Below are 16,027 nucleotides of genomic sequence, written 5' to 3'. Positions count from 1 at the left end.
TCAAATTTGTCTCCAGCAGATATAAGCACCCCATTACAGTGACACGGTAAAACCACCTCCTTAAAAGGCATTGAGCCGTAATCAACGTACTTAGTTGGACGTAGTGCAACTGTAGACACTGTGTGACCTATGTCAACCTTAACAGTCTTCCAGCAATGCCTGACTGACTGCTCTGGTCACAATTGTAAACTCCGCTGCCCAGGGTCACAGAGATCGGAAGCCACTATTCCCCTTAAAACACCCCACATATTTTAGAAATGCCTTTTCCTGTTTGTCCAACTTGGCAAGCACAAGATGGCGCCTGCCTCATCCCAAATCAACAGGACACAAGTATCAATGTTTCATTGTTGCATTCATATGAGAAGAGATAGCAGTACAACAAACTGGAAAGCGGGTAGTTTTATGTACATTGGGATGTCCCTTGTGTCCTCCTGAGAGATCTCAATTAAACTTCCATGGAGATACTCTGCAATATTCTCCAGAAGGTTTCAAGGGATGACTTGAAAGGATATCACAGCAGGACATCTTCCCACTCCACTCCACGATAAGTTCAACTGGCACCATGGCAGTAAACAGGCTAGTGGCGTACAGGTCAGGGCAGTTTCGGGACACCTAGGGTGGCTGTGCTCTCTGTGTTTCTGTTACCCTCAGGAGTAAGACAGCCACTAAAATCACTGCCATCTGTGGAAAATAGTACCAATATTCAGTACCATTACCCTATACCTGCACCCCTGGAAACAGGGACCAAAATTTTACTGTTTCATGCAACCAAATGCCCTCCTCCTCACCCTGCCTCTTAACACTCATGACTGGGACTGGAGAGTGGTGCCATTCAGAGACACTCTAAAGCTGAAATGTCAATAAGCATATCCTGTTAAAAAAAGTTTATGGGAATAAGGGGAGTTTTGAAAATTATCTTTCACTTTCCATTGTGCCTGTATATCTAATAATACATCTGTCCGTTTTATGCATATGCTGTTGTGACTTTGAGGGATGCTCCCTCCACACCGGCAGAACACCTGACTCTGAAGAGGAAGAAAAAGATGACGACGAAGGAGGATATGTTCAGTGAGATCCTGCAAACCAGCGTTGCACTGAACTTAAAACAAAGGCCCGACTTGGTCAACATGGCAAACAGCATGTAGATGGACAGAGAAGACAGGAGAAAATGGAGAAAGACCCAGGAAATCCAAGCATGGATTCGCCACCCTTTACAGTCCCTGGAGAACTCCATGGTGACAGCTCCCTGCATCCCCCAACATTCTATGTGGCACCAAGGTTCGCGTTCCTACTCCTACAACTCCACACTGGGGACAGTAAGGACAATCACAGCTTCACATATGCTAACTTGTGAGGCAAAGGCTCTTAAGAAAAGTAAGCAGTCATGGGATAAGAGGGAGGGTCCTCTCATGGATCAATAGCTGATTAAAAGCTGGCGAACAATGGGTAGGAATAAATGGTCAGTTTTCACAATGGAGAGTGGTAAATAATAGGGTCCCCCAAAGATCTGTACTGGGATTAGTGCTGTTTAACATATTCATAAATGATCTTGAAAAGGAGGTGAACACGAAGGTGGCAAAATCTACAGATGATACAAAGTTACACAAGATAATTCAAAACTGACTGCGAAGAGTTACAAAGGGATCGCATTAAACTGGGTGACTAGACAACAGAATGGCAGATGAAATTCAATGTTGATAAGTGCAAAGTAATGCACATTGGAAAAAATAATCCCAACTGTACATAAAAATGATGGGGATGTAAATTAGCTGTTACACTCAAGAAATAGATATTGAAATCAATGTGGATAGTTCTCTGAAACCTTCCATTCAATCTGCAGTGGCAGTCAAAAAAGCTAACAGAATGTTAGAACCATTAGGAAAGGGATAGATAAGACAACAAAATATCTTAACACCAGTATGTAAATCAATGGTATGCCCACATCTTGAATACTGCATGCAGTTCTGGTCACCCCATCTCAAAAAAAGATATATTAGAATTGGAAAAGGTGCAGAGAAGGGCAACAAAAATAATTAGGGGTTTAGAACATCTTGCATATGAGGCAAGATTAGAAAGACTGGGATTGTTCATTTTAGAAGAGAGTCAACTAAGGGGGATATGATGAAGGTCTACAAAATCATGAATGGTGTGGAGAAAGTAAATAGGGAAGGGTTATTTCCCCCTTCACAAAACATAAGAACTAGGTGTCACCAGATGAAATTAATAGACAGTAGGTTTAAAAAACAAACAAAAGGAAGTACTTCACACAATGCAACCAATCTGAGGAACACAATGCTATGGGATGTTATGTATAACTGAATTCAAAAAATTATTAGATAAGTTCTTGATAGACAATAGCTATTACCCAAGATGGTCAGGGATGCAACCTCATGCTCCAGATGTCCCTAAACCTCTGACTGCCAGAAGCTGGGGCTGGACAACAAGGGATGGATCACTCAAAATTGCTCTATTCTGTTCATTCCCTCTGAAGCATCTGTCTCTGGTCGCTGTTGAAAGACAGGATAGCGGGCTAGACGAACCATTGATCAGAACCAGTATGGCTGTTCTTACATACTGCAGACTGCATAGCAGTACCCAAAGCACTGAGTATTTGAGTGTACAGCACCACAAAACTCACAAGTATAAGAAAACATCCAGCTGGATGTGTAAACATATAGCACACGTTGCATAGTTCATAGTTTCAGTGAAACGCAGTGTAATGATAAATGCACAGCAAGCGAAAAAAAGGCTTCACTAAAAGACAGTGTTATATGTATAAATGTACACCAAGCACTACACAATTCCTAACAGCCAACAAACCTTCAGGGCGCAAGTACAATTAAGTGTACCACATTAATGCAGCTGACCATTAAAGTATGCTTACAAAGTCTCCCTCAACCACGTGGAGCACAAAGTGGAACTGTCTCCACCCTCAACCCCAGCAGCAGCTTTATCTCACAGGTATTACGCAGGACACAACAAGCAGCTATCATCATTAGATCTCAGTGAGAAAAATATTCCAATCTCATGAGTAAACATTTCAATATCACCAAAGATAATCTGCCAAATAGGGAAGAACATCCCTGGTTACAGCTTTCTGTACAGTCCTATGTTCTTAAACGGCAAGCATCATGCGCCTTCTCTGGCCAGCCAACACTTATATCAGTGAAATGTCCCCAGTGATCCATCAACACTTCAATCATCATAGAAAAGTGGCCCTTGCTGTTGACATACTCAGCGGTAGATGAGTACCAAAATAGGGATGGGTGTGCTATTGCCCCACTACAGTTCAGAACTCAATTACTGCAAATCCATCCACTACGTCCTGCTCATTGCTGAGAGTCACAATCCTGTGTAGCAGGACGTGAATAATGGCAAGACACATTTGCATGATAACGGCCCCGCGCTATGGGCGTTACAACTACAAAATGATTTCCCACTGACTGGTAGCAATCCGACCCTGCAAGCTTCTAGAGTGCAATCACAACTCCCTTCTCCACTTTCTATGGAGCTCTCATTCTAGTGTCCCAGAGCTGAAGGGTTGGGGAAAATCTCACCACACAGATCCAGGAATATGGTCTTTTGCATTCGAAAGTTCTGCAGTCACTGCCATTGTCCCAAACCTGCATTACAATGCAATCCCACCAGTCAGTGCTCATTTCCAAAGCTCAGAAGCAGTTGCAGCTGCTCCATGAACACCACCACCAACCATGAATTGGTTTTCACTATGTTCCTTCACAAACTGTCCTCAAAAGAAATAGTCACGTCCCCCAATGTTGCAGTTCTTCCTGCAGGTCTGGATATACCTGAGAATCATTCTACCTGTATTTGCGATGTTCATGAGCATAGGTGCTGGACCTATGGATGCTGCTGCACCCCCTGGCTTGAAGTGGTTACCATTATATAGAGGGTTTACAGTTTGTTTCAATGGCTCTCAGCACCCCCACTATAAAAACTGTTCCAGCACCCTTGTTCATGAGAACAGTAAAGACCTGTGTGGGCCCCATGCATCTGCCAGAGATGATAGGCAGTGAGAAGTACCATGTGGGTTTGTGGGACTTTTTTAAAAAGCGGAGGGTGTCAAAAATTGTGAGATATGGATAGCATTATGGGATGGAGAAAGTTGCATGTTGGAATGTGACCCCTTTTACCCAGAGATCCCTGGGTAAGTCATTTCTATCCCTCAACACATTGACAAAAAACTTTCCAGAAGGTATTGCAACAGACGGCAGCACAAGGCACACTGGGATACCTACCCACAGTGAACCAAACTGCATCAACACAAGCACTCCTGGTGAGTAAACAGAGCTAAGGCAAGCAGCCAAGCACACACATGCACAAGCAATGTAACAACTTTGGCAGCCCTACACCGCTGAGACTTGTGTTGTCCAAAGTCTGCCGTGCAGACACAGCCTTAGTCAGACACTGCGGCTGGAGATGTAATTTCCTGCTCGGGTGCACATACACACTGTAGCTTTGATTGAGCTAGTGTACTAAAAACAGCAGCGTAGCTGTGGCTGCATAGGCAACAGAACCGGTAGCCACCGGAATACAATTCTGTCAGAGACCATAGGTAAGTATTCTTCCGGCTAACCTGTGCCATGCTCGTGTTACTGCAGCTACACTGCTATTTTTAGCACACTAACTCAAATCAAAGCTAGCACATGTATGTCTACCCAAGCTGAAAATTACACTTCCAGCTGAGGTGTAGACGTACTCTTACATAAATTATGCACCTCAAGGCTCAGTCCTGCTCTCTGAATGAGGCATTGCTTCTGCTCTTAGTTCCTCTCTTACCTCTTCCTGCTTGTGCTGCTAAGGGGAACAGGGCCAGGTTCCTGCATGCCTGGCTGTACTAGAGCCACTACAGGTGTGAAGAAGGCCCCAACAGAATAAAGAAGTGGAACATGTACCTTTAAGAAGCCACTATGTTTCTTTCTCCCACAACACATCAAAATAAATCCACTGATTCTGTGCCATCGCTTTCCAGCAGCTGGGATCAATGCATTTACGAGGGACGATAAAAGATGGTTGCCACATCTGCCCTGTGATTAGGGAAATGACCACAGGACAGAGGCAATAACAATTTCAAATCTTCTCTCAGCTGCACTGACATCTTTCACACAGAACTGGTGGCTCTGGTCCCTACCTGAATTCACTAGCTCCCTCTCTGCTGTAGTGGCCCCACAGGAGAGCCTGGCAATGATTCTCAGTTCAGCAGCACAGCAGGGAGCAGGAAGAGAAACACCAACCAGTGAGCTCATATAATTTTCCACAAACCAGAGCAACTTCTAGCCTCTTCCACTGTTCTTCCTCTTCTGTCAACTGATCCAGCTCCCAAGAGCAGCAAAACAGCTCAAAAGATGAACAGCTAGGGAAGGGGAGGAACTGAGCCATAAAGATGCCATTAAATAAAGGTAAAAGCCTAGAAGTATCAAAACCCTTGTCCCCTCCAATCACCACAAATGTACTCTAGATTATATCCTAGCTCACATGATGGTCTCAGAAATTCTCAGAGCAAAAAAAGATAATGCCCCTGAAAGGCAGTTTCTGGTAAAGAAAAATGAAATGGACATAATTTATATTTCAAAACACACTTGAAGATTGTCTTCCTGAAACTCAGCAGGTGGCTATGATGTACACTCAAACTGTCTTTACTTAGCCAGGACAGTTCCTCAGACCAGAGTCTGTTACAAGGCTGGTTTGCATTTGTGTGTCTTGCATGTATTAGAAGGCCTAATTATATGATTTTTAACAAGATCCCTTCCCTAATCACGAAGAGTAATTCCCACTGGTCTCTTGACTCATGTTTTTACTGTTCAATTCTTCATTCCAATATGAATACAAAACTTTTACTGACTTTGGAATCAGTACTTCACTAATTATGATTTACAAATACTGAAGTCAGTGGGAGTTGGATCAGGTGTTTAATATGGATTTGGGTACCTAACTTTGACACCCATATATTAAAACCTTGGCCAATTTTTGAGCAGCTTCTCTAAAATACACACTAAATAATTAAACATGTAAAAAAAGAGACAAATAAATATAAAGATGGATCCCATAACATAAAATGAATCAATTTACATTGAGTACACACTTACACACACACATCCCCTACATTTTATTGGAGCACACTACATACAAGAAACATTTTTACCTGCTGCTCTGTAAAGTATTTTAGGTTCAAAGAATATGCAGGGGTTTTTATCTTCTATGCACGATAGTAGTAGTCCTTTGGCCTGAAGAGGACTTCTTGGAATAACAACCTGTAAAAATTATTTATAAAAACTGATTAAAAATATAATTCAGCTATTTAAGAATTAGGTACAGAGATAATATTAGGTTAGCAGGCTACTCGAGTTTACACAAATACTTACATAAAATCCACTACGGTCAGGCTTTACCAAATAATTGTTTAAAGATTAAAAACAGCTCAGAACTTTTTTCCTTTTCTACAACGGGTTAAGTTTGTGCCGCTTCCTAGAAAAAAAAAAACTGACTAGAAGCAGCATGAAGGAGACTAATGATTAATATCAGGAGCAAGCAAAGCAGGAAAAACAAAACCGTGATTTTCATCTGAACATTTGCCAAACCATCACTAGCTGTTGGAAACGCTACTTGTTGCTATATGTATTTTGCGCTCTATCTTGTTCCATTTTTCTAAAAGTGCAATTGCAATTAACAATAAAAAAAATTAAAAAATAATCTTTGTTTATGCCTGATGTAGCAAAGCACTTACACACATGCTTAAATCCATTCCTCGTCAGCAACATCAGCGTGACAAAATTTAAGCACAAGTTTGGGGGTTTTACTGAATCGGGGCCTATATTTAGGAGGCTTATTTTAAGTTTAATGGTAATCTACAACTAAAAGAGGTTCTCTCTATTCTTAAATGCTACTACAGTGACCATTTGTAAATAATGTGGAAATTCCTATCTGCTACAAGACTCTTGCTTAAATTGTTTTTTCTTAATCCTGGTACGGCTGCAACGTTTATACTACAAATACAGTATATTCAATATTTAGAGAGAGACTTTAATGCAGAATACTTAAAACCTTTACTAGTACTGTTGACGTGTATCATACTCAAAAGTGACACCACACAAGTCAGTCAAATTTATATCATCTCACCGTTCAGCAGAAATTATTTCACTTAATGTCAAATAGCAGCAATTGTATTGCTTTAAATAATTTTCATCCTTATTGTCTACTCATTACTTAAAGTGTGCTAACAAGGGTAGTAAAATCAAAGTATGGTACTTAAAATGCTTTTTTGGTTCTTGAAAGTATTTTCTTCCCCTCAAAATAGACTTGGAACAGTTCTCTTGTCTGCAGTGGGTCAGACATTGAGGAATTCTGCTCACATAAGGCAGTTTGGATTCTCCAGCTGGCACTTGTGCTATCATGGGAGCCCTCTTATCATTTACTTGAGAGGGGAGAACCAGAAATGGTGAAAGTCCAACAACTTTTATTAGAGTAAAACTTTATTTCACTGTAAGATAGAGGAATGACAATTGCAATCAGCAACGTGTTTTCCTCAGAGAACAGTGTTTCAAAACAAAACAAAGAGTTAATGGAATCAGGAAGTAAACAGAAAAATCCTCCAGGATGAGGTTAAACCACATCCTATAAGCCCTGTCATCCCAAAGGCATTCTTCCCCTTTCTGACTCCCAACCACTCATTCTTATAGCCCTTCCTCTGAATATCCATGCAAGGGTAGCAAGAGCTGAGTAAATTTCATGTACTCTGGGAACCGTACACCTTGTCTCTCACACTTGAGGAAACATGGTATGAAACCCAATATCAAGGGTGAATAGTCTACTAACATGTATGGCTAGTTTTTTAAAATTAGGCAGGTGCAATTACCCAACTATACAAAGGTGTGCACATACCTGATATTTGAATGCACACAAGCCATTTATTTGTATATGCACATAGCCAATTAGGTAGCTACCACACCAGGCCACCTGTATACACAGACAATTGATGCACAATTTCATTCTGGTATCTGGATGCACACATTAGATATGTGCAACTGCAGTTCTGCAACTCATGTACCCAACTTTGAAGATCTGGCCATCATCCACCTACCTACATTGAACTGGAAGGACCTTTGATACTCAAATTTAGACTGACAGAAAAAGAAATGAAAAGGGAAAAGAAATGAAGAAGGAAAGGAGAGGAAGAAAATTACACGAATATTATAACATTCACTTCTGATTGCTGACCTTTTGAGTTTGGATTAGAAAGCACTTCCAAATATAGATGTGGGTATCAGGAAAGACATCTGATTTCAGTAAAAAAATGGCTCAAAGACCTTAGTCCAGAAGGCATCATTAATACATGCTGTCAGAACAAAGGTACCAAGAGTCCTAGTTTCACAGAGGACTTCAGATTCTGAATACAAATGTGACAGAGCCACTTAAAAAAAAAAAAATACCAGATGCCATGTGTTTTTTTTCCTACCTATTTATCAGATACATATAAAAGGACCTACAACTTTGGTATTTAAGCACCCATACCAGTTAGCAGATATGAATCTTAATAGATAATGTGAGACTGTGACATAACTAACTAGTATTATCTCATGCTAATGTTATGCCTCGCATGAAGCATATGCCTATATATGCAGAAATACCAGAGCTTAGGAAACAATTCAAGGAAAAGAATGCTTTTACAATTTTTCAGAATTTTAAATTTTTTGTTTGGTCAGGACCTCTTTCCCTACCCAAATGTCATCTGTCAGAATTTCAGATCTACTCAAATCAAGTGTTTTTAATCGACACAATAATACTAGTTATACAATAAGAAACGCGAAACCAAGTTTGACTTCACTGAAGTTTATCCAAACCCAGAACTGCCAAATACCACCTGAATCTGAATAAGTTATCAAAAATAATGCCAACAAAACTCTCTCTTGAACAGATTTAAGCAGGAATTCCCCTGCAGCTATTCCTCCAACCACCAAATGCTGTTGTGGCATCAACACCACTATCATCTTTGCTCTTCTGTTTTCGATGCTCTACCTGCTGGTGTCCACCCAGCATGGAGCGACCAAGGAGAGTGGGGAGAAAGCGGTTGTCACCTTTTACAAAAAAACTGTAGTCCCTATTGTGCAGAAAAGTTATACAAGTTACTTAATATTACTTACAAAAAAAGTTAAAAGAACATCAAGGTAGAAAAATCAAGCATTCCAAAGTTTGGGAATACAACAATTATTACTATTGGTGTAACCTTAATACAGCCTCCTTGTGCACATGCATTGAGATACAGTCTTTAATTACATGATCACATACTAAAATTTAACAAAACAAAGCAACTGAAACAGGGTCTGGTAGGGGGAGTATTGGACAACCTTAATTATAGATGGTGCTACCAGCTCTACCTATAATAATTTGCATAAAATCATTAACTTAATTTTTTTTTTAATTGTGTATGGATTTAGTGCTGGTGAAATGTCCCCGAATAACAATTTAAGACTGTTGACATCTCAAAAATCCTAATTCAGCCTTAACTCTGAACTTAATGCAATTTAAACATTAGCAAATGTTGCGGGGGTGCCAGAAGCGTGGGTTGACTCCTGCTCAAGGTTCTTAATGTATTCTAATGTGGTAACTTTTCACTCCAAGTTTTTCTGGAAGACATGAGCGTTATCTGCCTCTGTACAATAAGCCTGAAGACATCTGTGACCAAGTGACTGAAAAGCCGATGTGAATTTCAAGTTTACCCTGAACATTAAGCTGTTGCAAATTTGCATCTGATTGTTTTTTATGAATTATATAAAAAGTAGCAATTTAAAATATCATTCAATTTGCCTTTCAGGGAATTTGTTAACAGAACATCTGAAACTAACACAAATGTGTTCTGATAAGCTTATGGTGGTACTGTCTTTCCTCTTTAAATGTGCAGTAACCGTTTAAACACAGTTCTAAAATGCAGTAGGAGCCACGCTATGTAAGTTTTTGCTGTTATTCAAGAAGGTATTGTTTATGGCAGGTTGCCAGTTCATACAGGGGAAAAACATGCTATAACTATATTAGGGAGTCTTCTTTTAACTCTGGTAGATATTCAGAATAAAAACAAGAATCCCTATAATGATTACACTACCACTGTTAATTTTCTGTCTACAATGGGAAGAAAAAGACATGGAACTCAGTAGAACCACAGTTCTGTTTAAACATGATCACTTCTGTTCTGTACAGAGAACCTTAAGCCACTATAGAAAGTAAGGGTATGTGTACTGTGTCATTTACTTCCAGGGTGTTCTTTTGCATGGTAAGTGAGCAAGTATTACTCTACTTTGCAAAAGGTATTAAACGTTTCGTTCCCTAATGTGAAGAAAATCTACAGGTTAACTAGATGTAATACCACAATTTTCAGATACCGCCCTTTCGCTCTCTTTCACAGGTTTTTAAAATCTTTCTTGAGATGACTTTTTTGGAAAAGCATGATGATAGAAGGAAATAAGGCTGACTACACACATCACCCATTCCTTCTCCAAAGCCATTATCAAGAAAGCTTAAAAAAAAAAGTGTATAGACAAGGTGAGTGAGGAAATCTCTTATTGAGTCAGTCACCTATTGTCAGCTGCCATTCTTTTATTTTCTGTACATGCACTATTTCAGTTGGTAGCATGTCTTTTACATTCTGGAAGAATTCTTTCCTTTATTTTTTTCCTTTCAAGGAACGTGGGGAGGTTATCATTTTCTTCCCTTTAGATCAACCTAAATAACCTGTTATTCCTATGCACCCTGTTCTCTAAATCAGACACTCTTAGGAAGGGACTCACAATAATCTTTAGAATAGTCTCAACATTTTGAAGGTTATCTTGTGCTTTAATAAATGGATAAATGGGAAAAGATAAATGGGAAAAAACACCCATAACAGGAATCAGTCTGGAATGAGGTTTTTTGCATGACAAAAAGCAGCATTTTGAAAGCAATATCACTGAAAATGCCAGGTTGTTTAAACTACTGATCCACCAAAACAGAAAGATGCTTGCCGGTGGGGAGAAAGATGGGGCTGGCTTTAAGGAATTAATATTCAAGTGCCCTTCTTGGATCATATCTTGAGTTGGACACCTTGCTAATTTTCTTCCCCTGACTTCCTAAGGTGTCTGTGTCCTCCCTATCTGAAGTTAAAAATACCGTATTAATTTTCGGTATTGCATTCTTTTTGGAATAGTTATCTTAATCTGATGCTTGTATTGCTGTTTGTCTTTTGTTCAGTGTTACAATACTGTTAATTCCCCGGATCTGTGCTAACAGAGAAATTTTTCTCACCAACATATGCAACGCTTCATTTTCCCTAGCAACAAAACAAAACAAAAATCAATACCCAGCTTCCTGTCTCAGTCATGAAATAATAAGAATCTGGCGGTAATAAAGCACCTGAGTCTCTTACTCTTACATTCCCAATGAAAACCGCTGTAGGGACAGCTCTACAAGCTCCTGTTTTGAAGAGATTGTATGTCAAACGTGGACCAGACACATTATTTCTTGAAGTCTCTGAGACACTTCTGGGATATGATAATGAAATCCAATATACAAAAATAAAATGCATTCCCACCCTGAACCAGCTGCATAGAATAAAAAAAACGTTTTAGGTGAAGGGGACAAGGGGTGGGGAAGGGTTCCCAGCAAGAAATATTATACCTAATCTGATGCTCATGAGATACGAAAACATGTTGGGATTATCTCTGTACACCAGAGAAAACAAGGAACAGCTGTGATTTTTTTAAAATGACATACAAACACTGCTTTTGCTTCAGAAGTCTTTCAATTAATCAAGTGATGAAACATTTCCTTTGTGCTAAAGGCTGGAGGCTGTGTAACCCAAGGGTATGAACCCATAGATAAAAATTAACTTGAGAGAAATGGAGTTAGAAATGGCGATATCCTAGCACAGCAATATTTATTTGAGTTAGCCCACATTACAGTGTTTATGAAAATATACACCTAGTCAGGTTTCCTCTCTCTCTCTCTTCCACCTCGCACATGTGAATATCACATCACACATTTGGGAAGAGAAGATAAAGGAAACACACACGACTTAAAAATTATTTACTCTGCTGTTTCTTCTCTAAAAATATTGCAACCTAAACCTTACGTTCATTAACTATTGTGGTTAAGGATGTATAGAGGCATAAAAACTGGGAAATAACTGGTTCCAAATCTACTATACACTGGTATGGTACATTAAAACAAGATACCATATATGCTTACTGGGGACAAATTACGATTACCTGAATGCTGTGCATTCTCAACAACAACAGTGCACTTAATGTAGTCTTCAATTAATAGATATCTATGTTCAATACCAGATATTAACCTTAACTGCCTTTGTTTTCCTTGTCCCTTTCTTCACCTGCTCCCAGACACACAGTTAGGTTCAAAGGATTAAATTCACCCAAAAAGAGGCTCTGAACCCTGTTTAGTCTCCTTTCCATAGACAGTATTTACTCATACTGTGAACTGTAAATAAAGTTTAAACATGAAGATTACTGTACCTTTATTCCTGGACAATGAGCAAAAAATGCTTCTGGACTTTGAGAATGATATAGCGCACCATGACCTACGCAACCCCATGGTGCTCTTATAGTGAGACTTCCACAATTAAAAAGATCTCCAGAGCGATACCGATATTTTGCCGCTTCATTAACAATCTGAAACAAGACAATCATCATTTAAAAATCCTTCATACACATTAGTAATATTCATTCCACTAACACAAGCCAGGTATACTTATACTGTTATACAAGCTGGAAATACAATCCAAATATTCCTGTTTCTACTACTATATCTTTTGTACTGGACCATGCTGTGTCTAAACTCTGGATGCCTTGCCCTGTAAGCTGAGTTCAACTTTTAGCCTGGACCTGCACGTTTCCGATTAAATTATATATAAACATTAGTAAAGCTGCGAGTTTGGCACAGAGATTGCGGAACCCACAGATTCCGTGACTTTCCATGACCTCTGTGAAATTCCACAATTGCAGCAGCCAGTGTGCCTGACGCCAGAGCCAGACGCACCAGCCACTGTGGAGCCACCCCCACAGCCAGTCACACTGGCTGCTGCTCAGTGGCCTGGTCCCCCAGGAGCAGCGGCAGCCCGGGCAGAGGGGAGTCGGGGGCGGGGAGAGCAGCACTGGCCCCAGGGCAGCTAAGGTTTAGTCATGAGTATTTTTAATAAAAAGGTCACGGTTTACTAAAAATACCCATGCCTAATCTTAGCCTTAAACATTAGTAATACTCATCATTGTGGACGTATTTGCAAAAATCATAGTATAAAACTTGGTTTAGCGGATTATATTTTCATCCATCAGAAAAGCCACTCTCAACAACAATTTGTTTCCCTTTACTTCCCTAAACAACCTATGATAGGTACTAACCTGATCAAATGCTGGAAAAATGTAGTCTGCAAATTGAATTTCTGCAATTGCTGTAGCTCCAGCGACTGCAACTCCAATACCAAATCCCACAATTCCTTGCTCACACAAAGGGGTATTGAAAACTCTGTCTTTACCTATAAAAGAAAGAGCTCTTTTAAATACACCAAACTGCAAAAAGAAAACAATTCACCTTTTGTCCCCATAAAGTATACAATTTACAATATGCCTAATAGATTGACAAGTACATGGCTCTATGGATGGCTTGCATACACCTATAATAAGGGTTTACAACGCATTTACAAACATTAGTTAAGCCTCATAAGTACACCTGTAATGAAGGGAAGTATTATTACTCCCATTCCAGAAAAGAGTTAAAGCCACTTGCCCAAGTTCACACAGTGAAAGAGCTAAAACAGAGCTAATTTCCAAGCCCATGCTATAACTGCATAAGCACACCCGCTCACATGTTGAACTGCTACCTTTGAGGCAGGTCAAACTACAAAAAGGAGAGACCATAGTCTAATTCCTGGTGCACCAATTAATAGAAACCAAACTCCTAGAGTATAAAATTCAAAGCACGGAGTGGAGCACAGGTGCAATGACGAAGTGGTGGTATCGTGCACTGATACGCTGGGCGGAAATAGGCTTCTTATCCATTGCATCAAGTTCAAATTACTGTACTCATGGATCTTCACAGCTAGAACCCTTCTTAATTGGCCACGACTCAACTTGCTGTCTGTTTGCTCCACAAATAAGGTACAGCCACGGAAGGGAAAGTCCTGCATTGACTGCTGAGCATCAGAGGACAACCCAGAGAGGAGCAGCAGAAGGCTCACCACAAGGAGACAGCGGAAGCCATGGTGCGGGCAGCAGCAACAGCGGCATCCGATGCCACCTGGAGGACCACCCTGGCCACGGTCATGCCCTCATCAAGGATAGCTAGGAACTCCTTCTTGGAAGCCTCGGGGGTGTGACCCTTCAAACTTGGCCATGGCTTGCTACATATTAAAGTCATATTGGCCAAGGAGGGCTTGGTGGTTTGCCACTCTCAGATGAAGGCTGGAGAGAAGTAAGTCTTATGCCCAAAGAGATCCAGCCTCCTCGAGTCTTTATTTTTGGAGGTGGCCCTGGGTTGTCATTGTCTCTCCCTGTGATTAACTGCTTCTACCACAAGGGAATTCAGGGCAGGGTGGAAGTATATGCCCCTTGGTTGGCACAAAGTACTTGCATTCAGCCCCTTTAGAGATAGGGTCTAGGGAAGAGGTGGTCTGCCACAGGGCATTAGTGATTTTGGAAATCCCTTCATGAAAAGGTAGGGCCACCCTGGCAGGAGCCGAGGAGCAGAAGACAACAAACAGGGAATCCAAGGGCTCTTCCAGTTCCTCTGCCTGAAGCCCCAGGTTGGACGTGACCCTGTTCAAAAGTTCCTGGTGCACTTTGGCGTCATCTTGAGGAACTGGGTGAGGGGCCCCCTGTGATAGCCTAGTCTGGCAATGATGAGGAGGCTGCTGGTGCCGCAGCAGCCTCTACTTCCATTAGTGGTCCAGCAGCTTGCTCCCCTGGGTCCTCCTGGATCTGTGCAGTCTTACCCACCGAAGTCTCAAGCACTGGTGGAGACAGGAGACTGAGGCCACTGGCCTCTCCGAGGCTCCCAACACCGATCGGGCAGCCTGGGAGGGTTGGGTGAACCTCCAAGGGTTCCACAGGTACCATGGTGCCGGCCACAGTACCTGGGGCCACGGGACAGGTTTCAGTGCTGATGATGTAGGCTGACCGCAGGTACCGGGGCTTGTCCCACGGTCAGGGAACCTCACTCCATGCTGAAGGTATAAACGAAGCAGTCAGGACCGGGTGACAATGATTGGGTTGAGCGGTGGCTGTTGTCCAAGCTCAAGCTGATATGCAGCCCAAGGGTCTCAGTATGGCCACAGGAGTGGTGGCATAGAAGTCAGTGGTGGTGCATATTGATGGCTATACCAAGATAGTGGTAGTTGTGCCATCTGAGGATATCCTCAACTGCTCTGCTGTCATTGGGCACCATAAGGAGCCTGTAAGGAGTACTGAGATGCCACCTCCTTTGGTTTACTGTCAGATCCCTCAATGGAGAGTAGGGAAGCATGACAGGGCAGTGGGAAAGATTCCCATGCCAAGCAAAGACTTGGTGTGGAGGTCCCAGCAACAAGGAGACCCCAGTACATCTGTTACACAGAAGTCCCTGAAGTGTTGGAATTCCTGTGGTGCCAAATGACTTGGTGGCGCTGGCAGTACCGGGGGGATGGTGATCTTGCCCATACCAAGTCGCTGTGGTGCCAGATGAGGTGTCGAGGACAGTACCAATGCAGGACTGCATACCGGTGCCTTCTCAGAGGAGTGCTTACTCTTGTCTTTGTCCCTCAGGGCTGTCGATTCTGTGCCTGTGCCCATCTCCAACGGGTCCGTAGGCTTGTCAATGGTATCTGCCATTGAGGACTTCCGTGAGCCCTGGGTACTAGACTGAGAAGGTCTCAGTGCCGGCGGCGCAGAGGATACTAAGCATGCTGGAGAACGTTTACAGCTATCTCGGGGCTCACTGTAGGCACTTCCCACTCTTTTTTGATGAATTGTGAGAGGGATCAGTGGCTTGTTTCATCAAC

At 41.5% G+C, this 16,027-nt stretch overlaps 1 protein-coding gene across 13 annotated transcripts in view; it reads right to left on the bottom strand.

Moving 5' to 3' along the window:
• BCKDHB (branched chain keto acid dehydrogenase E1 subunit beta) overlaps window positions 1-16,027 on the bottom strand; it is a 290,535-nt gene that overhangs the window by 224,524 nt on the left and 49,984 nt on the right. For all 13 annotated transcript variants that reach the window (XR_012157976.2, XR_012157977.2, XR_012157975.2 and 10 more), the window contains 3 exons: window positions 13,395-13,528; window positions 12,513-12,668; window positions 6,161-6,269 (listed from right to left, as the gene is read on the bottom strand). Coding sequence is in view for 9 of the 13 variants with exons in the window: in XM_078852126.1 (XP_078708252.1) it covers window positions 6,161-6,269; window positions 12,513-12,668; window positions 13,395-13,528 (399 nt within the window). In the remaining 4 variants the exon portion in view is untranslated. The remainder of the gene's footprint in view (window positions 1-6,160; window positions 6,270-12,512; window positions 12,669-13,394; window positions 13,529-16,027) is intronic.

The sequence above is a fragment of the Lepidochelys kempii genome, chromosome 3, assembly GCF_965140285.1.
Source record: "Lepidochelys kempii isolate rLepKem1 chromosome 3, rLepKem1.hap1, whole genome shotgun sequence".
In the NCBI taxonomy this organism is placed as follows: Eukaryota; Metazoa; Chordata; order Testudines; family Cheloniidae; genus Lepidochelys; species Lepidochelys kempii.
The sequence above is the reverse complement of the archived record's forward strand: the minus strand, read 5'-3'. Positions and strand labels throughout refer to the sequence as shown.